At 47.3% G+C, this 25,337-nt stretch overlaps 1 protein-coding gene across 8 annotated transcripts in view; it reads right to left on the bottom strand.

The window, feature by feature from the left end:
* The window catches only part of LOC133353788 (mitogen-activated protein kinase kinase kinase kinase 4-like), a 127,779-nt gene that overhangs the window by 75,112 nt on the left and 27,330 nt on the right, over nt 1–25,337 (bottom strand). For 7 of the 8 annotated variants that reach the window (XM_061570193.1, XM_061570197.1, XM_061570194.1 and 4 more), the window contains exon 3: nt 5,129–5,185. In XM_061570193.1, coding sequence (XP_061426177.1) covers nt 5,129–5,185 — 57 coding nt within the window. Of the gene's footprint in view, nt 1–5,128; nt 5,186–10,497; nt 10,557–25,337 lie in introns of those variants that run through there. The other variant, XM_061570198.1, reaches the window with a different exon arrangement.

Below are 25,337 nucleotides of genomic sequence, written 5' to 3'. Positions count from 1 at the left end.
AGCAAGCACGTTCAGCAACCAAGTACCTTGGGAGGACAACACTTGAGTACCCAGAAGAATGCTCGCGGACGAGAGGCTGCTTGTAATTACCAGAGAAATGCCACGGTACTCGAATTGTAAATTGTGTGGGCTTACTCTCCAGCCCAACCGGTTAGTGCTGAACTAGGAACTAATTTTGACTTAAAGCTTTCATGACTGCAGGAATTCAAATTCTTTGGGTCTTTCGGTAAAGTGAAGAAGTCGATAGGTTCAAAGAAAAAAACAAAAAACTAGGACGTTTTGATCGCAACACAAGCGTTCATTGCTTGTGTTGCGATCAAAACGTCCTAGTTTTTTGTTCTTTTCTTTGAACCTATCTACGTGACTTTACCGAAAGACCCAAAGAATAGTAACCAATTGCCACGTTTTGTTTACCTGACAAACCTTAATTGGCTGTGTCAGGTGGTGGTGGTGGCGGGTTGAATGACGTATTTATATTAACGCGATCAAACTCAAAAAAACTCTATTATGGAGAGGATAACACTCGGACAGGAATATGTATAAGCAGCAGGTAGCCAGATTGCTCTGTGAACAGAGCATCAAGCCATCACCACCAAGGTCCTGTGTTCGAATGTGGGTTTTAGCCACCCATCAATAAACCAGGTTCTCAAGTGTAGTAAGATGATAGTCTCATTCCGGTCACAAAATAAATTTCTCATGAAATTTGGTTTTCACCGTAATATGGCTAAATTCCTAACTGCCATTATTGGTAGCATGAAGTTCCAAATGGATAATTTTTCCTGTGAATAAGACACTAATAACACAATTATAACATTATTTTAATTACTCTTTGACATAGTATATATGTTGTTTGTCTCTTAACTGATTATTAAATACGTTATTGTTAGTTGTAATGTTAGGTTAGAAACACTTCGCCTGTGCTCTCCAGTTATCTGGGTGGAAAGTGGGGCTAAGTTTTGCCAAATACTGGCCAGCTGGCTCAAAAACGTAAGGATAAAATACACAGATGTGTAATGACAGTGTGACACCTGCTGGCCTGGAAGGGGAATCACGGGTACAGGCACGGTTAAGTAACAACTAATCAGAGAAGGAGATGTATCTGGGGTAAAGGTAACAGGTGGGGTTAACCGAGATACTCCGGGAACCTGCTGGAAGGTTCCACGAGAGGACGTGGCCAGAGGCGGGGCCTAGCCACGCCTGGGGGGTATAAGGGGGAGCGGACCCGGCGCTCGTGTGTGGGGTCTTGGGTCCTGGCTGCGTCGCTGCTCGCCGACATCTCTCTCCGTCGTCTGGCCACGTGGAAGATCTCCTGCGGGGCTTCCATCGCCGTCATCGTCACGCCGCCAACCAGCGGCGTGGCGGAGTGAGGGCGGTGGGACCACGCCGAGTGATCGGTTTTGTGTAGCCAGTAGGGCCGTTAATACCTCGTATTGTACTCAGTGTGAGGAAGAAGTGTTGGCCTGTCTTGTGCCCAGTTTGAGTAATAAAGAAGTACCCTCTACACGACGTGTCGCGGAAGTCGCTCATTACACATATAAACAATGGGCTACATGTCATTAATTATATTATTATTGTTCATATAATGCTGTCCCATATGCTTTGAGGTTCAATCGATGAAGAGGAGAGTCTTCTCAATCCTCACCACAATACAGATAAGCGCTCGATACACACAAGCACAATGCAATTCCGATTTGTTTGCATGCATCAGAAGCGACGCTAACTGCTGTGGCTCTCCTTCCCCAGGACGGGAAACGATTCTTAAACAGATTGTGTTTTGCACAACTACCAGGAGGGGGGGGGGGGGGTGTTGGCCGCCAAACAAAGCGAGAACTTCCCACGAGATTCCTCTTTGGGACGCAGCGGACGACGACATTCGATTTTCGGTGGAGAACCTCCAGAGGCGCTGGCTCAGCAGCCTGGCGTGGTGATTAGAAATCAAAGCCAGCTGCAAGCTTCTGCAGATTTCTAAAAAAGCCCTCCCCACCCTACCCACCATCCCTGCTGGACGTGCACTTGATTCGGCAGCGTAGAGGCGTTAAAAAAATGTACTGCTTTGTCTGGTAATAGATGACGTGCACCGGTTAGCGCACTGCACTTTGTAGCTGCAAACCCGGGTTTGATCACGGCTCACATCAGCGGTGAGTGATGTGTAAGCCAAACCTCTCCTTCACAAACCTGCATCAACACCGGTATGGTGAAGTATGGCAAACTACGCCCATGCGACAAAGCATTAGGACTTCATCAAGCAGTTGACTAAGAAAGAGCTTTACAATATCATTATATAAAAAAAACTAAAGCTACTTTTATTTTACCAGGTAAGCCCCACCGACCTATCTAGCTCTTTTTCAAAAGCAACCTGGCCACAAATGGTAGCTCAACGAAGTGGCTTATCACCACGTGGGAAATTTATAGGAGCGAAGAAATGCCTCTGGAAAGTCCTACCTTGTCCCTCAAGTGGAGAGAAGTTGGAAATCAGTATAAATCAGCAGCTGAGAAAGTGTACTATATAAAAGCTGCTATAGCAGCGTGCAAACATCTGCACATTCCTCATATGTTCACACGTCTTGTTTATATTGAAATAAAAAAAACATAAACATGGCAGTGTGTACATAAGGGTAGCTATACATACTTTACACCAACATTCCGGTATGTCCAGGAAGTTCCCATTTGGGTTGTATTTTTACTCGAGACGAATTGAGTTTACACAACTCCAATTATTTGTTTAGTAAATTGTTAGGAATCACATGACAAATTAAAAACCAACACGTGATTACTTCACAAGCTTCCAGGCATTCACGCACACCACCTCGTAAATGTGAATAATTCACAAGCGGCCACAGGGACAGAAGTGTACAGTCAGGTTCAGAAGCTACTTTCCACCTTCATTTCACAATGCCAGCGTGTTCCAAATGGCCAGCGTGATTTAGAGCTGACAGAGTTAAAGGAGCTATGGATTAAATCAGAGCCAGACGCACACAGAGGGGAAAGAGAAAAAAAAAATGCACGCACCAACTAGACAAAAGTGGGACTGAAGTTGCACAATTCTTTTTCAAATTGAGTCTCCCACATAGGGTGCGCTAAGACATCCAATTTCCCTGCTGCACAATAGGCACGGACATGGCAAAGGGCTTTATCAAAAGCTTCCAAATGCCGCCCCCCCCAACCACTGACCCCCCCCCCCCCCCACCGCGTGCGGTCAAACCATTCTGCAAGGCGCGAGCTGACTGCTGCTGCGGGGGGGGGGGGGGTTTGGCTACAAGGAAACGCGATACTTTGCGCCTATTCTAAGAACAGCGTTGCCCCGCGCTGTCTGTAGGAGGGTACGAGAGACGGCTGCGAAGAACACTAGGGCAGGAAAAAAGGCACGCGCGGGGGCAGGCGCAACGTGGATAGACAAAAATAATTTACGTGAAAAGTTCAATGAAGCATTCACTACTCGAAGCAATCAATCCACTCAAGTGCAACACGGCGTGGTAAAGAAAATTCGCGCAACATCGATCTTGTTGTAGCATTTAATGTTTTTACTTTTAAACTGCAACGTCAAATGGGAGGTGTGTTATTGCAGTGGGGAAAAACATGACCCGACTAATGCGGACCTCAGTGCATCGTGGGTGCTAGGACAAAGACGATAAACACGGATGTAGACGAGAAATCGGGAACAGAAGCTGATGAGTGTGCCCAGAAGCATGGAGAGGATGCATGCTTGAATTTGTACTGAGCAACAGAAAGAAGACATCAATTTCGGGAACATACCAAAGTAAAAAAAAACATTCGACAAGAAAATTCCACAGGCTTCAGCAAGACATCACTCTAAAGTAAGGCACGGGGTGGTCATTAGCTAAGACTAAAGACAGAGTGGCAGCAAAAGGAGCGAACGCGTCCGAGAGTTCATCCATGACAGAGGTGGTGGAGCTTTGAAATCAGCTCAGGTGGGGGTAAATTGTTACACTGCTTGCCAACTGCAATTGCCCCAACAGTCTGTTAAGGAGTCTATCAAGGCTATAAGGGGGTTCTTTGTCTCTGCGAGATTGCATGACCCATGACTTGGACGGGCCTTCTTCATCCAACAGTGGATCGATCATGGATGACAATGACGACCCACGTTACAGTAGAATTCGCATTGCGTTATGGTTACTCGTACGAGATGGTCACGCGAGTCCGAGAGTCAGAACGAAGGAAACGCACGACACTGAACAACACTCGCTATGGAGGAAGGTCACCAGTCCTATTTATTTAACTTAAAAATGTCGCTGCAGAATTCGCCTTGGTGGGGATCATGAGAAGCATCTGTGAGCCGAAGGGAAATGGAAAGAGGGAGACGAGGGGCTCCTGTTCCAATCCCCTCCTTCTCTACGACTCCCTCTGCCCCCACACCCACACATCCACTTGTCCTCCTGTTTCCCCTTCTTTAGCGAAACGGTATGCGGGATTTGAGACGACGTCACAAGCGATGGAAGCAAACGGATTGTCGACGCGGTACGGCGAGCAGCGATAAAACACGCGGCTTCGGCGCTACCGTTGGAAGCCGAAGAAATCCAAAAAAGTTTCGTGAGAAATTGACACACCTTGGCTTTGTGTGCAGAGCCTCATGAGGGCCCGACTTCCCACCTTCAGAGCAATGCAAAAGCTCCAAAAGGTAAGAAGTTCAAATGAATTTTTAAAAAGGGCTATGTGCACGGCCGCAGATTTCCAACCCCCTCTTAATCGCGAACCTACTCTCGAGGGAGAATGCGCGATCGGAAGGAGCCCATTACTTGGACAGGAAGCCACTCTGCGAGAAGCACAAAATAGGTTGGGCAAAATGCAGAGCGCAAGGGAGTGTTTGGGCACTGCAGCCAAAGTGAATGGGGAAAGAAAAAAAACAGAACACTGTCTGGCAATTCAACCCTTCCATAGCCTAATCGGTCCACGTGAAGTGACCCGTTAAGTGAACAGGGGACTCAAACTTTACCCACAGGATGAGCCTGCCTAGAAAGAAAGTTAACAAACACATTAGCACTGCTTCCTGGAGAAACGTTTGACATTCATTATTTCATTAATGGGCAAATGAATGAACGGATGGCAAAACAGACGAAAGACAACAATGCCGAGTCACAAGCATGGGCACACGCGGCTGGGCAGGACTCACCTCCGTGACATCCATGACCTTGATGGCTGCCAGCTGTCCCGTCTTCACATGACGCCCCTGGGAACGGGCAGAAGAGCAGCACAAGATTAGACGATCACTCAAATCTCATGCAGTCAGAAACCTCTGAATAAAACATTTAATTATTTACATTTTTGGCCTGCCACACTGGACTACTCTTAACAATACTCAAATCGTTGGCACAAGACATCTTTACTCACCGCAAGCGCCGAGGATTAACGAGAGCACGATATCACGCACTGGCAGGATAGAGGCGTCTTTACCATTAAACGTCACCAGCAAAACTCACATTGACTTGCTGCGCACCTGGGCACCTCGATTAACGATGCACAATACCGCGTTCGAGCAAAGGGTGTCCGCTGCTTTACCTCGGGAGGGATTGCCCGTGCTTCGTAACAAAAACAGCGGCACTTGCACAATTTATACAACCCCAAAGGCAGATGGAATGTTGGGAATTGACACCAAAAGCAAACGGGCAGCAACTGCTTAAATAAATAAATGTGTTCTCGTGGTACCTGGCTTATGTTAACGTGTGCCCGTAAAGATTCAAGCAAACGGCTGTTTAGAGTCAAGGGACAGCCATGGATTGGCTTTGTGACCCCTCCGTGGACCCCTGGGGATAAGTCACGAGGGTGTCACGTGCTGGAGGCGACCCCCGCAGCATCAGATGTCGCCGCACTACTCGGCCAAGAGGCACGGGGGTGTCAAGCGCTCGTTCGGATGCCACGCTGCCGCCCCCCACGCCGGGGCAGTCTTCACCGCGCGCCGCAAAGTCGCACAAACTCGATTATCTCTTTGAGTGTCGTCCGTGAAAGGTTTTAATAACGAGGAAGCGTCGCGTGCCTCCGGTGCACATCGCCGTAACGACCTAGACTGCCGCCCCCCCTCACATTTGAATTCGGCCATTTGTGCAAATGTCTGCAGCTGAACGTCGCATGCGGTTGTTCCTCGACTCAATTTAAAAAATGCATGCCCCACTCTATCCCCCCCCCCACGCAAAAAACCAGAGCGAAATTCAAGACACGTCAATTTCACTTTGCCAACGTGCGGTTATTCATGTTAGCGATGGCGCGCTACGCGTTACCTTTTTTGTTCAAGAACACGTTCGTTTAAGCAGACGACGTTGCTCGTTAAACAGATTAATTCGTTCATTTCGTGTCCATCATACCAACTTAGTCAGATTACTGACGACCATGTGGGCACGGGCCCCCATGCGCACGGTCAGTAATGGTGCTTAAATCATCTGCTGTGCATGGCTCCTCGATTAAAGAGATAATAATAAAAACAATTACCATCAGTGCTGTTGCAAAAATGTGTGGAAAGATGTTAAAACAAACAATTTGCCCTGCTGGAGTGGGGGGGACAGAACTCTTCTTTAGGCAACAGTGCAAACTCAACAAGTGACTTCTATCACAGCATCCTCTCCTGATTTACGTGGGCCCAATTTTGTACGCTGATCTGTCTCGCTCCCTAGGGACGGGGGGGGGGGGGGGTTAGGAAGTGGCTGTCTGCCCAGCCTGTGAAATGTTTTGGCGGTGATCCGTAAAAGCCCCCAAAAAATATCTCTTTTTCGCGTTCCCAGTATTAAGTGACACATCGCTGCTTTGCAACTTGATGCTTCTGTTCATCGTTTGGATTTGTCATGCGATCAAGGCGAAGAGCAAAGGTGCATGTCAGCAAATCCCAGCGGTAGACAAAACTGCCACACGTCACAATGAACGAGACATTTTCTTCAAACATCCTCATCCATTGTCCACCACCAACAACCACACAAAATTGTATAATTTAAAATATATTATATTTGGCTGGGAATCAAACTGAGGTCGCCAGGCTCAAAGCACAGTGCAGCTAACCAATTGCGTCTGCATTCCACACGACGGTTAAATTGTACACGACCAATTGAAATCGAGATGTACAAATGCCACGTGGCTTAAGGGCAATGAGGGCCCAAGCTAACGTATTCAGCCAGACACACCAAACAGAAAGCGGAGTACTGCAGTGAGTGTGACCATTTCATTGAGCCAGGGTCAATCCACTGCTGGATGAAGGCATCCTCCCCCCCCAAGCCATCGCAATCTCTCACGATCGTAATAATCCACCGGGCAGCTGCATACGCGAGCCCATTCCGCTGCTCCGCCTGCCCGGTGGATGACCTCGCAGGCGAGTTTTCCGTCCATGAAGTATATCTCAGCTGCTTACAATTGGCCGCAAATATTTATCAACTGCTAAAATAAACACTTGTGTAAATCCCAAATGCAAAACAAAAAACACAATAAAACAGGATATACAAGCATGATGTGGGTATGTTATTATTAATTGCTAAAAAGCACGTGCAAAAACATCCAAGGACACTGCCGAGGATATTAACGTGCATCCAAAAATAGACCCAAATCTGTCGCACTTCTCAAAACCTTGCCCCGCACTCCCAAGTGCCCAAATTTAACTCTGGCGGCTTCATCTTTTATGTACGCTGCCAAAGTGAGTGCAGAGCCATTAGGCTACTTCGTTACCACCCCCACCACTGCCACCCGCAGTTCCTTTTACCCAGCATTCCCTGCTAAGGAGAGGTCGATGCGGGGTCACAGCCGCCACGATCCTGCGTCTTCCCGGCACTCAGACCCGACAAAGCACAAACAAAGATCCACCCCTCCTGTAGCCTTGACAGGCTGTTAGCGAGCACCTATGAAGTTTGGCACAATGCATGACGAGGGGGAGGTGTAGCGTGGACCACATTCTACTGCGTTCGTCCCCCCAGTGCGTGCGTTTACATTCCACGCACAGGTAATAGTTTCAAAGCAGAGTCGACCCACTGGAGGCCCAAGACCAGTTTTGATAATCACCACTGATACGCTTAAGCCTTGGCCTACAAGCGAAAGTCGGGGCGCTGTGTTCGAAGAGCAGTGCGCCAACCACTGTACCACCACTCCATCCATACCCACGTGTCTAGGACCCAATTCTCCTTCACAAGCACGACTTTGTCACATTTCAGAAGCTACGCAGGATGTGGGCCTGGATAGTGCTTGGACTGCCTCACATCAGACATTGCATATTTGGGCTGCGATTTGGCCAGAAGGCGGCACAGCAATTGGGCGTCGCCTCCTTGGTGCGCAGCGAGTTCTCTCTGGGGGCTGCAGTTTCCTTGCACGCCAAACATCACACGTAGCAGGACCCTCCCCCCCACATCAAAAGATTAAACAGGAAATGCAAAATGCTCCGCTTTTCGAACGTAAAACTTAAGGTAAAACCTATTCGTTAGCCTTCATAACAACTTCTACTCTCATTTCTTTATACATCCATTCACGCTCCCTCCGATCTCAAGATTCCCTTTTCCTCACTCTGCTACTTCACCTCCTTGCGCCCAGCCTCGCTTTCAATTCTTTCTCTCTTCTTGCCCCGTTGCACTGGGACAAACTCCCTCTCCACATTAGACTCTCCCCCTCAGGTCCTTGGTCTTCTCTATTGCTTTTTCTCTTCCACTGCCTTCCCCTCTAACGGTTCCTTCCTCCGCCTCTAACCCACTCCCAGTCCCCCGGTCCTCTTCCTCCTACGACCCTAATTCCTGACCCGGCTCCCACGTCGCTCCCCCAGACCTCCGCTGTGCTCCTCAATCAGCTCAACTATCCAGCCACCAGACCGCTGCCCCTACCACCCTTCACCTACCCTCATCCATGCCCAGTCATAGCACTCTATATCTATCTTACCACTCTACGTGCATGCCCCACACCCCGCTGCCTCTCATCCACGTCGCACCCATCTGTCACCCTCATTCACCATCACACTCCACCTTATTCCTCCTTCCCTACCCCTGCAACATCACGTGGCTCCATTCCCAGGCCCTGGCCCTCCATCCCTTCTGTCACCTCTCTCGCTGACAGCTGCTTCACCCCACCTGTGCTCCCCTTTTGCCCCTTGGGTACCGCCGCCAGCTTGTGTTGTAAAGTGCCATAGAAAGAGCGGCAGAAAAATCCTAAATAATTGAATACAACTTGTAAACTGGATTTTTTTGTCCAGGGATTTGTTTGATATTCAATGTCTACTAAAATAAACGGCGGCTATTAAATATAAACGGCGATTAACACTCTGCTCAGCAAAAGGGGCTGAAAAGTCACCCTGCTGCATACTTCTGTGATTAGGCAGTGTTAATAATTAATGTGACAAAAAGTTGCCTTTGTTGTGATCATTGTTGAACCTTCAAGCTGGGAACAATATTTACATGAAATAACCCTGTTGCCAGATTCAGCAGATGCTGCTGAATGGGTAACCATGGTGATTATTTAACCAGATCAGAGGATGCTGGACAAAGTTAATTGGTTTTTGATATTTTACAATTTTCAAGTCTTTGCAGCAAGTCTTCAACCCCCAGGTTATTTGTGTACCAGGCTAAATTTGCCATTTGCGCGCGTGCCAATCACATTTAGCACCACTGCAGTCACCGGAGCTAACTACGAGCAACTTTCCTCATGATCACCTTTGCTCACATGCAAGCTTAATGAAAACATTGTAACAGGATTAGTAGTCACAACCTCTCAACCTCTGAATCATCTCCCAAACTGTCGCCATCCACTCTCACCGTCTTGTGATGCGACAATCCATCTAGCACCTGCACATGAGCCGATTTTATTAATTGTTCCATCTCCAGAGTAGAAGTCCTATCAGGCAAGTCCCCTCCATTGGATGTCACTTCTTGTCAGCGTCTATGCTTTTAAATAAGGCTTAGTACCTTTCTGAGATGTTAACTCCCTCGCCTAATAGACAGGAGGTCGTGGGTTCAATCTCGAACCTGATGCCCGTAAATTTGGCGTTTTCATGTTCTCCCCGTGGTTCGAGTGCATTTTTCTCCAGGTCCTCCGGATTTCCCCTCCATATTTAGAAACATGCGTTTAGCGTATTTGGCTGCTATAAATCTCCACGTGAAAAGCCACTTCGTTGAGCTATCACTTGTGACGGCCAGGTCGCTTCTGAAAAAAGAGCTACACAGCTCAGTGGGCCTTACCTGGTCAAATTAAAATATAGTTTATATAAAACTTTAGCAATTCCCACCGGGCTCAAAAATCACGGTGCAGAGGGTTCTGAGATGGGCACGCGGTGCCCCACACCCTACCATCTCACTTGCCTTGCAAGCTACTCATACTTCTTAGCAAAGCCAAATTAAGGTAGCAGGATAAATCGCAGAAACTGCATTACACCATCTCCATGAACCCAAGATAAACCATGATAAACGTGACATCTAGCACACTTAGAATAGAATACAGTGTACATCTTGAGGTAGGCGTAACAATTACTTGAAAGGAAGCAAGGACATGGAACAAACAACTAATGAATCTTATTACGAGTTGGTCAACGAATCTTACCTGGTTATCAAACCCTCCGAACAATTAAAATGGAGCAGCCTGTTGACGAGGATGTGGTCAGGTCGCTTACGGAAAAAGAGCCATGCAGCTCAGTGGGCTTTACCTGGTAAAATAAAAAAGATAGTTTATTGGTAGCTTTGAGCAGGATTCGCAGTCGCCGAGTTGCGCTGGGTTCGAGGGGGGGAGAGGGATATCTCCCGCCGTGGCACGCTGCAGAGCAGACAAGTCCGTGACGGGAGCTCTCGCTGCTGCGGTGCTGACCGAGGTGCTGACCGAGGCCTCGCAGCCATTTATCAGCTGGCGCCAATCTCAAGACAGCAGAGATCTTTACAATGTTGACATGATTCCATGTTATGTGCCAAGCATATAAACAGTTTATGTGGGAGTCATCAATTCAAACCGCACCAGCAGTGCTGAAAAAGTGATTGCTGCTTTGGTGGCATGCGGGATAAAAAAAAAATTTTCAGCTTAGTGATAATATACAAAGTTAATATTAAATCTAAGATAACTAAAAAGCGGGACAGAATAGAGCAGGAGAAGCAAAGATGCAGATGTTTACATACGACGTTTGGTTGTCTGATACTCTAACATGCCCTCAAATTGCAATTTTGTTAGTTTAATTAGCTGGGGCCAAAGATCTCCCTTCAGCTGGCTCCATGGCGAGGCTTATGGGTTGTGGGGTCTGGAGTGGTGAGGTGGCTGGGGTGGTGGGGTGGTGAGGTGGCTGGGGTGGTGGGGGTGGCAGGGGTGGGCACCCAGTGCCCATCTCAAAGCTCTCTCTCTGCACCACTTTCCGTGGCCCGGGCGGGAATTGGATTAAGTTACGAATAACTCAGCTCCAGTGGATGGCGAGACCTTGATGACGAAAAATGTAAAAAAAATATATATGCTTAAGGTGCACTTTATTCCATCTGTGACCAAACAGAGATGGGGTAACATTACACACAATGTTGTTTCGGCTTTTAATTTTCATTATAACATTACATTTTCCAAAGGCACCCCCAACCTGCCTTCGCTCACCGTTACTCCACATTGTTTTATCTAATTGCCCTTCATTGTCCGTTTTAAGTAGACCTGCTGTGACGTGCGTTCCGTTTGACGATAGATGTGAAATCGCTGTGTACTGCAAAGAGGAGTGGGACAAAATCCCTCCTGAGATGTGTGCAAACCTGGTGGCCAACTAAAAGAAACGGCTGACCTCTGTGATTACCAACAAGGGTTTTGCCACCAAGTACCAAGTCATGTTTTGAAGAGAGGTCAAATATTGATTTCCTTCATTAAAATACAAATCAATTTATAACATTTTTGACATGTGTTTTTCTGGATTTTGTTGTTGTTATTATGTCTCTCACTGTTCAAATAAACCTACCATTAAAATTATTAACTGTTCATTTCTTTGTCAGTGGGCAAACGTACAAAATCAGCAAGGGATCAAATACCTTTTTCCCTCACTGTACGTAGATTGTTGGGGCGAGTGCTGTTATCAAGCACCACGGTGGCGAGATGTTAACTCCCTCGCTTGCTATGCCGGTCATGGGTTCGATCCCGAAGCTGACGCTTGTATATTTAGAGCTTGCAATGCTCTCCCCGTGGTCGCGTGGATTTTTCTCTGGGTCGTCTGGTTTTTCCCTCCACATTTAGAAACATGCTTTAAAGCATTTGGCCGTTATAAATTTCCACGTGATAAGCTACTTCATTGAGCTGTTATTTGTGGCCAGATCACTTCTGAAAAAAGAGCTACTTAGCTCAGTGGGCCTTATCTGGTAAAATAACAAGTTTAGCTTAAGGCACACAGGGTACAAAAGAGCGAGGGAGAAGTCCAATTCTGACATCACAAATCACTGAAGAGTCGTGGCCTGGAATTTAACTCGCAAGGTCCGTAGAGCAGTGCACCAACCACTGCAACAACGCTCCCCAAAATAGAGTCATCCCTTGTTATACGGCAACTCAATATACGGAATTTCGCTATGACCCAACGTATAAATTATGGAAAAAATTCAATAGACGTTATGTTTAATTCACATTTACTGAATTTTTAATCTGTAAATTATACATTTTCGGCGGGGGGAGCAATAAAATTATGCATGCTCTGTCGTTTGTCATCGCATGTATTTCATGCCACTCCAGGTCGTGTGGGCGCCAGTGGCAAGATGTTAACTACCTCGCCTGGTATGCAAGAGGTTGTGGGTTTTATCCCAACCCTGACACCTGTATATTTGGAGTTTGCATGTCTCTCTCCCTGTGGTCGTGTGGATTTTTCTCCAGGTCCTCTGGTTTTTCCCTCCACACTTAGAAACAATGTCATGCATTTAGAGTATTTGACTGCTATAAATTTCCACACAAGCCACTTCGTTGAGATATCATATGCGGTCAGGTAGCTTTTGAAAAAGAGCTACATAGCTGAGTGGGGTCTTAAAACCGGGGGGGCCCCTAGAAAAATCCACACGACCACGGGGAGAACAGGCAAACTCCTAACTATACACACAGCAGGCATCAGGGTCGGGATCGAACCCATGACCTCTCGCCACCACATCCCTCGTATATCCAGGGATGCCTGTACATGCAAATGTGTGTTTCTTTTACATTGGCTATACTTGGTCACCACAAAGACTATAGACATGTGCCAACACCCCAGGCCAGATAAACACATCTGGAGAAAAAATAGTAACACCTTTCCTACAGCCTTGACAAAAAATATATTCATTTTCTAAAATGTAAACCTACCATAGTGATTGTTTTATTTAACATTGTTCCCCTCCTCTTCAAAGCTGGCTTGCTGATCCCACCTCTATTTGGCCACAGAGGTAATACAGAAGGTTTACTTTTTCCCAAAATGCAGTGTATTAGCAGGGATTTAACCAAGATGGGGAATCATCCAGCCTCAAACACTCTGTTTACAAGGGAGTCTCTCAGCACCCACCGAGCCCTCTCTCATTGCCCAACATCACTCCGCTATCACTCCGACACATTCAGTCTCAAAACAAACACCCCAAGGTGGCCCCGAATGCAACCACCAAGGCGGCACTGCTCGAGATACTGGGTACAAAACCGGGTTCCAGCCGTCTGTTATTATACCAGATTGTCACCCTACTGTCTTGTGATGCAGAAATTTATTTCTGTTTTCACCTAAATCAGCTTGTTTTGCCTCTTAATAATTAAACGTTTGGTTTTATGGAGGGTATAATACAAAAGGTGTACCACCGTGTGTGAACAGAGGGTTATTGGACTTCAGAAGTGGTTTTCAACAAATGCCATTCACGGAGTGATGAAATGCGAGCTTGATGGGAGTTCCAAATGAAAATGTTTTCACTTCCTTACGTGACAAACCTCCATGCACAAAGCCGTTAACCATGATGTATGTCCACCTACAATAGGATCCCAGATCGCCCCGGAGGACATCCAGTCTGGCTCACATCTTCACACGGCACATTTGATTTATGTGCCAAAACATCTCACAAACCATTTGGAATTGGCCACCAGTCACGTTGAGTCTCTTTCAGGTTGGACTGCCAAGTTGCAAATCCGATCGCGAACGAAAAGGCCGACACAAAACTCGAGAGAGAAGAGAAGAAACAGTCACACATGCCAGCCCTGGTCCGGCGACGCGGGTGGCACACACGAGCGAAAATGTGCCGACACGTCCGAACCCAACCAGGCCAGCCCAGAGCTGGGCAGGTCCGGCGAGGCGACAGCACGCGGATCAGCATTTTACCGGGAGATGCGGTTGGACCCCGTGTGCCACCACATGCGCTCGCGGCACCACAATAGCCCCTGTGCAAATGGCACGGGTGAAACGATGCTTGCTGAAGTCGGGGGACAGCGGGGCGGTGAACTTCAGTGCCAATCAAATAATATAAATGTCGTGACGTATAGAGTCACTTGTGGTGTTAGCACTAGCCACTGTGAGAAGAATGTAACTGTGCGTCTTAGAGCCTCTCTCTGTCACCAGAGTACGTATAGCATACGGGACAGGCGAGGTGAACCCGAGACGGCACGTGACCAGGAGAGGATAAGGACGGGGAACAGAAGAGGACCGAGGGGGACATGTGATGTGAGGTCGCAGAACCTCTGGGGAGCTCCCGAAGGGGGTGTGGAAGAGGGCGGAGCGGGGCCACGCTCGGGGGATAAGAAGGGGTCCTGCGAGCCGAGCGGCGCCGTTCTCTGGGATCAACCCGTCGGGCTACGCTCTTCGATCTTCGCGCACGACATCGTGGACCAGGCAGCGTGTTAGCTGACATGGCCCGATTATATCGTTATCCCGTCGGTGTGTATGTAGTTACGTCGTTACCCTGTTGGGGTGTATAATACACGTGTTGCCTCCAAGTTAGAAGTGTCTGCCTCCGTGGAACCCACTACACAAACATAACATGCACATTTTAAGACAGTAATACAATATTAGTAGATAGGCATACAAATTCAATTGTAAATGCAAAAAAATAAACATGTTAGTGTAACCAAATTTGCGTATCCATTTAAAGGGTTTAAGTCAATTGTATTCAAAGAGCCACTGCACAACATGTTTTCCAAATGCGACGGTGCTTGCGAGACAACAACAACAACAACCGCCATTCGCCACTAAGTGGCGGTGACGTCCCCACGGCGCTTGTGCCAGGCCATGTGCACGTTAAGGCCAACGACCACCACCAACACCCTTTAACTTCAAAAAAAACATTTCATCAAAATCTTTCCATGCTGGGACCGAATCATTTGATGAGATAGCCTTTGTTAAAAGGTTGCCGGTCGGGGCAGTGGGTAAACGACAGAAAAAAACACCCAAGATCACAAACACAGGTGGTTTTCCTTGCCCGAGCGTTGCGCGATTACGCCATCGCTTCCACACGCAGACCTCGGACTGCGTTAGTGCCACTTGGCCGAGCAGACGGCACCGCCGGTGGCGGCAGACTGGAGGTTTTTTTGTGAGCAGGGTGGACCACATGTGCCGTACGACGACCAGATAACGGGGCCACACTACCCACCACTGTCAAAGCCAACCGCCGGCTCAGCCAATGACCTATCACGAGAGCGATCGCCTGGGGGAGTGGGGGTCGACACCAGACTTAAATAAAAACAATATAAAAAAATTGTATTTAATTAATTAAACGGACAAAGAGAGGTCAGTACTGCATTTGCACGGGGGGGGGGGGGGGGGATCGTGACCATCTCACGCGATGATGTCGCATCTCGTGCACGGTGCCCGGCGGCAGGGGGCGGTGGCAACAGCCGGCGACGGAAAGCGTTGCAAACGAATGGCACAACGACGCGTTCCCCCCCCCCGCGTCACGCCAACAAACAGGGGGGCAGCCTCAAAGCAGAGGCCTTGGCCCCATCGCGGGCTCAGGATGACGACAAACAAAACCCCATTCACCGCCAGTGCGAGGCGGTAAAAGTGGGCTCGGGCTCGCCAGACCGTCACCATAAATTATTGGCGCCCCTCCAACGACATGAAAATTGCGCATGGCAATAAAGGAGCGTGCGAGCCTGCGTCTGTGTGCGCGGAGCAGAGTCGGGCGGCCGCAATGTGGAAAACTGACACTGTATGCGGGCGGACTGCGGTAGGTATCCTTAGCAGCAGCCCCACCACTCCAATGGGCCACAAGAATTGGGTCGGTCCTGTGACCTCCCATCAGCGAGAATTTAGCCTTCTCCATCACATGGGCAACATGGGATGGATGAGGTTTGAGGGAATCTCACACGAAACTCCACCCGAAACTTTACTCTTTTAAATTATGGTAATGGCAGCGATCCGAAAATGTTTACCAAAACAGACTGCAAAAAAACAGGGGGGGGGGGGGGGGTAACCTCGAGGTCTCCTCACGCACGACGAGTGTTTGACAACATAATTTGCTATGCAATACAACTCAAACGCATGACAACACAGCCAATCCAGATTGTAATTCATGCCATAACGTCATTTAAAAAGGGCACCCACAGGCAGGGCCAACAGAAACCTGCAGAAGTGCCAAGATTTTATTAGCAACATTCCGCTTATTTCGTGAACAAAGTAAGGGCCTGTCCGGCTGTTTTTAATCAACGGCATAAAAAAGGCTACGTGCTCTTCCTCGTGTCCAATTTCCATTGCAATGACTGCAGACGAAGCGTTTTTCGGGACAAATGATGCTCCTCGTTGCGAAGGGGAAGTCCGCTGGCGGCGGGAGAATGCCCGCAGCGGCCAGGATGGGATCGGCGTTCACGGGCGGGGCGCGTGTGCGATCTCCAAAGACGCGACTTGTTCCGTGAAAGAGAAAATCCCCCAAGCTTGTGCGAGTCATCGAGAGCGCGAGCACGCATGTGACCATGCACAGAGGCCAGAAACGAGGCACTTGCTTTTTTTTCTCCCCCCAGTCTCACTCCCACCCCACAACCCCGCCAACTCTTAACTAAAAGAACACGGGTTTCAGCAACTTTGGCGGATCGCAATAAATTTAATAATTTCTGACAAAGTGCCATGCGGCCGCTCCTAAACCGAGTGCTTTGTTGTAATTTTCCATCTTTCGGCGTGGCTGTGTCTGGATGGTGGATCCTCGTTAAGAACTCACTCAAACCACTGCCAAGCCCATTCAGAGGGCTTCCTGGTGGCAATGGTTTAAGTTGAAAACGTAAAACGCATGCCTCACGGTTGTATTGAAAATAAGTAATATCAAAGCTGCCTTCCATATAATAACGTTCCTTATTGTAATACAGAAGTGCAATTAATGTATCCTGGGCAGCCTCACGTATACAAGGGGAGATAATACAGATGAGTCTATAAACCCACTTTCTGTCCCTGCTATCAACAGACCACATTGCAGCACAGCGGGTGTGAGAGTTTAACAAGTCTCCACGTGACCCACGGATGCTTGCCACCAAAGGGCTGGGGGTGACCGGTGTGCGTCGTTACGCCCTGCTGGGAACAAGCACTCGGCAAGTGGAACAAGCCCAAGCGAGCGCCTCAACATTGTCGGCTAGAATGGATTTTCACAACTACATTTAACGATCACTTCCAGAGCTCAGGTGAATGCGCGACAGTGGTATCATGTAATGAAACATTGTAATAGAATGACATTAATTATGTGGAAAACAAGTTCCGCTAAAAGGTCTTTGAGACGACTGTATTTGCACGATTCATTTATAGATTGATATTGTTGAACTTGACTTCTCACGAAATTCGTACACAATGTTAAGGTTTCATTAATGTGCGTTGTGCTTTCCCCGCAGCTGTTAAAACTTTGGTTAAAAAAATAAGTCTTTCTGCTCCACGTTTATGGAATACCCTTGCCACTCGTGTGTGGTATGGTTTGCCTCCTTCAAGCGCCCTCCTTGCTTCCCCATTAAACCAAAACTCACAACATACTTGCACCTGTGCCTCACTTTTTTCTGGCGTCTCTTGCTCCCACGTTTGCATTGTATGTTTCGACCTGCGTGTGTAAGTTAGATTAAATATAAGAGTTGACTTTAAAACTTGGACCTGTATCTGTCTGGTGCCTCTTGCGGTCATATTTGCACGCGTTTCATTTCCCAACGTCATACCTCTTTTGTTATTTGTGCATTATTCCTTAAGATCCTGTACTGTTTCTCAGCAACGTTGACGTTTGTCTTTTGCTTCTATCGCTGTTGCTTGTACTAACGCACCACCGATCTCCATTGTAAAATCGTCGGGCAAACAGCTGTGATAGTCTGTGTAACAAATCAAAAAATGCACTCAAACCCCAGATCTCCCTTTCAAATTCAACTACGATTCTTTGAACTATCTTACCAGGTAAGGCCCACTGAGCTTGTTCTCATTTTCAGAAGCGACCTGGCCACAAATTCTAGCTCAACGAAGTGGCTTATTGTGTGGAAATTTATAGCAACTTAAAACGCACGTTTCTAAAATATGGAGGGAGAAACGAGAAGACCTGGAGACAAATCCACACGACCATGGGGATAACATGCAAATTTCAAATATACAGGCGTCAGGGTCGGGATCAAACCCACGACCTCATGTATACCAGCTGAGGTAGATAACATCTCGCCACCACTATGCCCCATCAGACAGAGCAAAGTCTGAGCCAAATGAGAGGGCAGGAGACATGGTGTAGAGGGTGCTTAATTTCGCTTCCTCACGAGAACAAAAACGACCAAGGCAGGGACACCACTCCGCCCGCACCCCCCCCCCGCACCTCTAATCCCTCTTTGCCTTTTAATCCCTGGCACCTCTTAACCTCACCCAGGTGCCACTGCATGCCTCCCGCCGACCCCCCTCCTCCACTTCCGAGCTGAGCCAAGGCTGGCAGGCGTTAACTACCGATGGAGATTAGCCCTTCCAGCCGGGCAACACTTGGTCCAAAAGGAAAGAAATATATAATAATACTACGAGGCCAAAAAATGTGCTCCACTGTTTACACGGCAGGCGCGACTTCAGACTGTTTACACGAGGAGTATTGTGCAGACTCTAAAGCGTCTCCTGCGGTGCAGACCACGCGTGTGAAATCTCCCATTGTTTTATTTCATGTACCCCCCCCCCCCACCAGCTCATTTCCTGCTCACACCTGTTGAGTCCCAGCCGCGAAAACCAACACGGTGCCCTGCCGGAGCCTGCACGGGTGAGTCGCAGTGGCGGAGGTGCCACTTTCATGCCCCATGCTGCGTGAAGGTTGGCAGGGGGGGGGGGGGTCACGCGAGAGCAGAATGGGAACTGTGAACGCTTTTTCAGTGTGGCTCATTCACTGCGTGCGCGTCTATAGGAGAGTGCAAGTGTAGCCATTAAACGCATCGCACGAGGAACCCGGCCAACCGAGTTAGACTCCTGCTCATGGCTAACACCAGTGACGATTATCTGTACCAGACCTGGTCCTCCCATAGGTCGACTCAGCCTCAAGGAGGACCTGGTGCGGTGCATAAACATCGTCACTAGGGAGACAAAGGCGGCTGGGGGTGATGCTGGCCACCCACCCCCTTTGTATGCAGTTCTGGCCTTCATAGGCGCTCACTAACTGAACTTGCCCCAAACGCCTATTCAGGGTATATGTCGGATCTGTCTTTGTGTATCTATCCCAGTGTTATAAAGACCTTCACATCCACAATGACGATTGATTACTGTATTTACCCAAGAATGTCAGTGTGTAACACGCGTGACGTCACACCACGTCGACCAGCCCCCTCATTAATGATCATGACCAGGTGACGTCCTCCAAATGGCCAACCCGCCTCATTAATAATCATTATCGGGTGACGTCACTCCACATGGGGGACGACGACGAGGCGCCTCCTCCCCCCTTCCTCAGCGTCACGCGATCTCCGTAACGCTATTGAGACGTAGAAGTAAAAAGGACGTCACGATGAACAAGAGATTATAACCTTTAAATTAAATAAGTCTGTGTCACCGCTGCCTTACAAACTGCACACGAATGGATGCAATGAATATCATGTCGCGGTCTGCTTTTCGCTTGAAAGTTTCAGATTAACTGCAATTCACCAGTCCTTGGATGGGCAAAAGGCTAGTTAGGCATATAAAGACGCATTGATTCGTCAATTAATAATCGATTGTCATTCTCATGATAGATGCATCAAATCACGCGGGATAGAGTTCATTATGTATTACTTATGACAGATGTGCGGATGTCGATGTCGGCTAATGGAGCAAATACATCTGTGGAGAGAAATACGAGAGAGGAAAGCAAAACATTTAAAAAAATTCGACGGAAAAAAACTGATTCGAGAAATTCACTGGCAACTCCAGCACAGTGACGATTCACAGAATTGCTGGGAGGGAGAAACGTTAAATTGCCTGTCAACTACGGGCGACTGTGCGCATCAAGCCGACGCCGGAGACGATTCATCATGAAGCGTGAATGCATTGCCAGCGTGCGGTGGGGGGGGGGGTGTGAAATGCCAAGATGACGAAACGACGGATACCCGAATCGCGTTGAATCGTTCCCCAAGCTCCGAGCGACCGATGTAGAATTCTGACAAAACCTCACGCACACAAGTGAAGCCCTTTGCCGAATGTGGGAAACCCAGCTGGGCCATGCGGTGACCGAAACATTACCTGGCCATCCAATTTCCTGTTGTTACATTGCCCGCATGGAATTTCCTCATTGATTGAGCACACGTTTTTCCTTGCGATTTAATAAACACAAACGGGCTTTAATACTACTTGCGAATGGGTACACCAAACTTATTTTAAAAGGCAGTGTGCAATGAATGCTACACAGGGTTATTCTGTTTCATGTTGGTGCTTATATAAAAAAAAGCCCAAAATGGCATGCTGTTAGCATAGAAGCCGAATTCGCCTATTAATATAAACGGGCATAATCCCTAATCTACTCTAAAATACTTTAAACGTTTATTATATCTATCGATTTCAATCTTGTGTTATGGTTTTGTAAATTGTGACAAATGTTTGAACTGCTCGATGAAATATTTGTTGTGTGCTTGCTCTGATGTGTTGACCCAGGATTCACTTGGACATTTTATTTTTGGTATCAATGGGCTCTCACCCTGCATTTAAATAAGGGTCAATAAGAAACACAATACATGTGTACAAAACAGACAAAGATCCCCGTTTAGCCTAAACATAATGCTGGGGCAAGTGCTGTTAGCGAGCACCTATTGAGGCTGGCACAGCACACGAGTGGGTGGCCAGAACGACACCCATGGCCCCCTGTCTCCCTCGTGGTGATGCTTACACATCACACCAGGTCCGCATTTGAGTCGTCCTAGGGGAGGCCCAAGACTGGTTCAGATAAGTGTTAGCCGTGAGCAGGAGTCGAATCCGGGTGTCGGGGTTAGTAGCACAATGCGGTCATCACTACACTACCGTTCCCCACTGTGTGAGAAGTGTACACACTACACAGATTACCCAAAACACATGCAAAAATAACAGCCGGAATATGCCCAATATTGATACTAGGAAGCCAAGCCGGATTGATTCCAGACAGTGCTTGGGTGGGCAACTACCACACACAGCAGGTAATTATAGGCTACTGCGGGGATACGTGGTGAGCAGCAGAACGTAGTGCAGCAAAATCGATTGTTGCACTGCGATTCTATGCTCTCTACCTCCACTAAAAAGAGACGGATAAGCAGTTAAACAACCCTCAAGAGCTGTATGGTGACAAGAGGGGTGCTCATCCAGCAGTGGATTGACAACAGGGCTGTATATATATACGGAATGCAATGGCAGCCGGAAGTGATACACCCCCTCCCCCCACCTCCCCCGAGGGGGGGGGGACCACGTGGACCATTAAAGTGACAAGCAATGACTGAAGCAATAACGACCGGGTGAATCAATGGGCCAATTAACTGGTTCACTGCCCAAGGGAAGCGACATTTGCGTATCAGCCAGGCCAGTCTGGTCGGCTAAAAAAGCATTTTGCTTGATTGAGGGCAGACAGATTTACAAGACAAAGAAGATTAGGAAGATCATTGCTTTCAGAGCACTGTACTGGAGAGAGATACCTTTTAAGGAGAACTTTACATACAGTATATTCAATCTGGGCACATTTCCCTTCGGGCAAAATTCAATGGAAGCCAAGAGTAAACAAGAGGACAGATTAGTCTCTATCACCTTGTGGCCCCAGGAAATTTAGCTCTGCGATGAAAGATCAAGGATGTTGGAGCCGACATTTGCCAATGACTAAGACACAGGGAGTGGCGTCAGTGCAGACAGTCGGCTTAAACAGGCAGACAGCTGACGAACGTTCACCACCTGCGTGGCGCTTTCAAAAGAAGAGCCTCTTACCACCGAAGAGTCCAGCTTCAAACATCACTGATGGGTCACGTGAACAGATTCAAGTGAATGTGCCACGTAGGATTTTGCAACCCACATTACGATTCACAATTGATGCTTGCGCGTTAGGCCACGGAATGATCTGGGCCAAATGTGTCGTGAAGAACCCTCCACCGCTTCAAGCCGAACAAATCCTGGCTTGATTAAATTCTGGATTGTTATTTGCAATTTCTGTACCTCGTGCCCATGGCATTGGACGTATTTCGGATTAAACGTCAAATATAATTGCCACATTTGGTTGAGAACATTGTTCTTCAACTTACCCACGGTGTGCTAAAAAATAATTGGTGCAAACTCTTGAATACATGACAAATCGTTAGGTTGGCAGGTGGTGGAGGGTTCGTGATGGCACAAATCTGATCAGATGGTAACGTTGCCCAACTTAAACATTCATTATGAACCAGGGCCCTCGTACGGGCATGCAAATGCAAGCATGCAGGGCTGTCGTGCAAGTGCCATTCATCTTCCATTTGTTGGGTTGCACCTGGACGCATCAAACAGATGTGTATCACCTCGCCACTATGGGCACCACGGTGGCAAGATGTCATCTCCCTCGCCTGGTACGCAGGAGGTCGTGGGTTACATCCCGACCCTGACGCCTGCTGCTGTATATTTGGAGTTTGCGCGTCCCCGTGGTCGCGTGGATTTTTCTCCGGATCCTCCGGTTTTTCTCTCCACTATTAGAAACGTGGGTTTAGAGTATTTGGCTGCTATAATTGTCCACGTGATAGGCCACTTCGTTGAGCTGTCATTTATGGTCAGGTTCCTTCTGAAAAAAAGCTACATAGCTCAGTGGGCCTTAACTAGTAAAATAAAAAAGGTTAGTTCAGATCGTGCAGATTTCGTTATGCGATCCTCACTGGAGGAGAACTTCAAGTAGATAAACAAGCGGACTCTTAAACAAACACGAGTACGGATTAAAAATGCCCACTACCTAACAACTCGCATAACCTCACCTCCTCTGCCCGTCTAAATGCATGTGAAAAGGACTTTACAATACAGGAATGTATTGTCAAACGCAACATTTGTGGAACTTATAAGATCAGTGTAACGTAAACAGTGTGCAATACACAAACAATGCACAGCAGAGCCACAACGATTCATTACTCAGCAATCAATTGTCAGAACTCCAGGTTGCGATTCGATAAAAAAATCTACTCGTTTTGTTTTAACATTGCAGTGAACGCAGCAGCCAGTTTTGGCTGCAGGGATCACGTCAACCCATACATACCACACAAGCTAAATCGAATAACAGGCTTTCTTATAAGTGCGATAAATTTGATGTGTGTATCGCTAGTATAAGAGTCGATATGTTATAAATAAATGCATCATTCCATCTTTACAACGCACGCAATGCACGGCGCGCAACAAAGACAATAGGCAGCTAACGAGGCATACAGGGCAATGCAAGGCTGAATAGGAAGGGGTTAAAATGTAGCGTTTTAATTAGCGGGGATGTAACATCCACAAGATTACCCGCAGTTAGGGTCAAAAATAGCATTGCAGAGAAATGCAGCAGTCAGCTGCACCATTAAATACATCACTGCCACATCTACATTCCCTGTTATTAGGATACCGGGTTCTTTAACTTGGGCTCCTACCAGAAATTAAGCCGGATGTGGTGACTCATGCGTGTCATCCAGCACTTTGGAAGAAAAGGGTCGTACAGATCTGTGGGACTCCAAAACACGCCATGCTGCAAAGGAGGCCAGCCGATGGCAGTACAACAAGTAGGCAAGTGAAATCCTCTGTCGTGTGTGTGGGTTTTCACTGGATACTCTGGTTTCCAAACATATGCAATAATACCATCAAGTGAAAGGCCAAACAACCCAATGCAGAACCCTCTTCAAGAAGTGAGACCCAAGGAAACCTTTCTGGATAACAGATTTACACAAATAAGTCACGCTACAAGTCAGACATTCTAAAAATCAAACTCGCATTAAAAAAAGATGCAATTTTTATCGCTTTATGCTAAATTATGTCTTAACAACCATGTTAAATGTGGTGACGTGTATATGTAACTAACGGGAAGTACCCGGCGTTGCCTGGGGGAAAATATTTTTTTCAAAGCTTCTCTTAAAAACACAACATATACATACACAAATACTAAGCTGTTGTGACAGCCCAGCGTGCTGTTTTGCCCATTTGTCAGTCAACAAAATTATACGAGGCTTGCAGAAGTCCAAAAATTAATAGAAAGTGGGGGGTAAATAGTTGATCTCAAAAGTTTCCGAAAATTGTCAACCCCCCCCTAAAAAAATATGCGTAGGCATATATACCTACACACCCTACATACAATAGAGTAGTATCTACCGACTCTACAGTAGTATCTACCGACTCTACAGAGAGAGAATGTCGATGCGTGTTCTCTCTCTATGTATCTTTGTGATATCTGTCTGCTTATATGTCTGTCTATAGTTTTCTGGTTAGATTTTTGTTGCTATTTCTTTTATACCTGATGATGATTGCTTGTGTTGCAATGGAAACGTCGTATGCTATTATTGAATTAATTATTTTATCTTTATATGTGACTTTACCGAAAGAACCAAAGAGCAAGTCCTGCAGTCATGAAAGCTCCAAATTAAGATTCCTTTGTATTGTCGAACTTGTCTTCTGCATGGTTTGTTCTATTCTCATTCCTTCAATGAGCTTCAAGAAGACATCTGCATGTAATTTCCACGAATAGCAATATTACCGATTATTTCTCGCACGATTCCATGTAATTATCCCAAGCAAAATAATTTCCTTTAACTTGACAAACCACTAGAAATTTTCCTTTCCACACGTGTAGGTAGCAGCATACATGAGCACGCGATACTTTAGCAGTGATCACACCTGGTGCTACCAGGACAATAGTCTGCGCATTGCTCTCGGTCATGGGACAAACCAGTAGCTCACTGGGAGGGTACACGGCGGCACTCCTCGAGTTACGGCTTTGGCACGGGACCACAAACTATCGACGACTCTGCAGAGCTTACTTGCAACTGCAGTTTTACATTAAGAACTTTGTACCATTCTTGATTTTTTTTTGCACCTTGTTTAACCGTTCAATTGTCTGCAACTCTGGCTGTATGTTATACTTGTATTTCTT

This window comes from Lethenteron reissneri, chromosome 45 (assembly GCF_015708825.2).
Source record: "Lethenteron reissneri isolate LAM-NWPU_2019-01 chromosome 45, ASM1570882v1, whole genome shotgun sequence".
Lineage (NCBI taxonomy): Eukaryota > Metazoa > Chordata > Hyperoartia > Petromyzontiformes > Petromyzontidae > Lethenteron > Lethenteron reissneri.
This window is presented reverse-complemented; position numbering and strand designations above follow the sequence as displayed.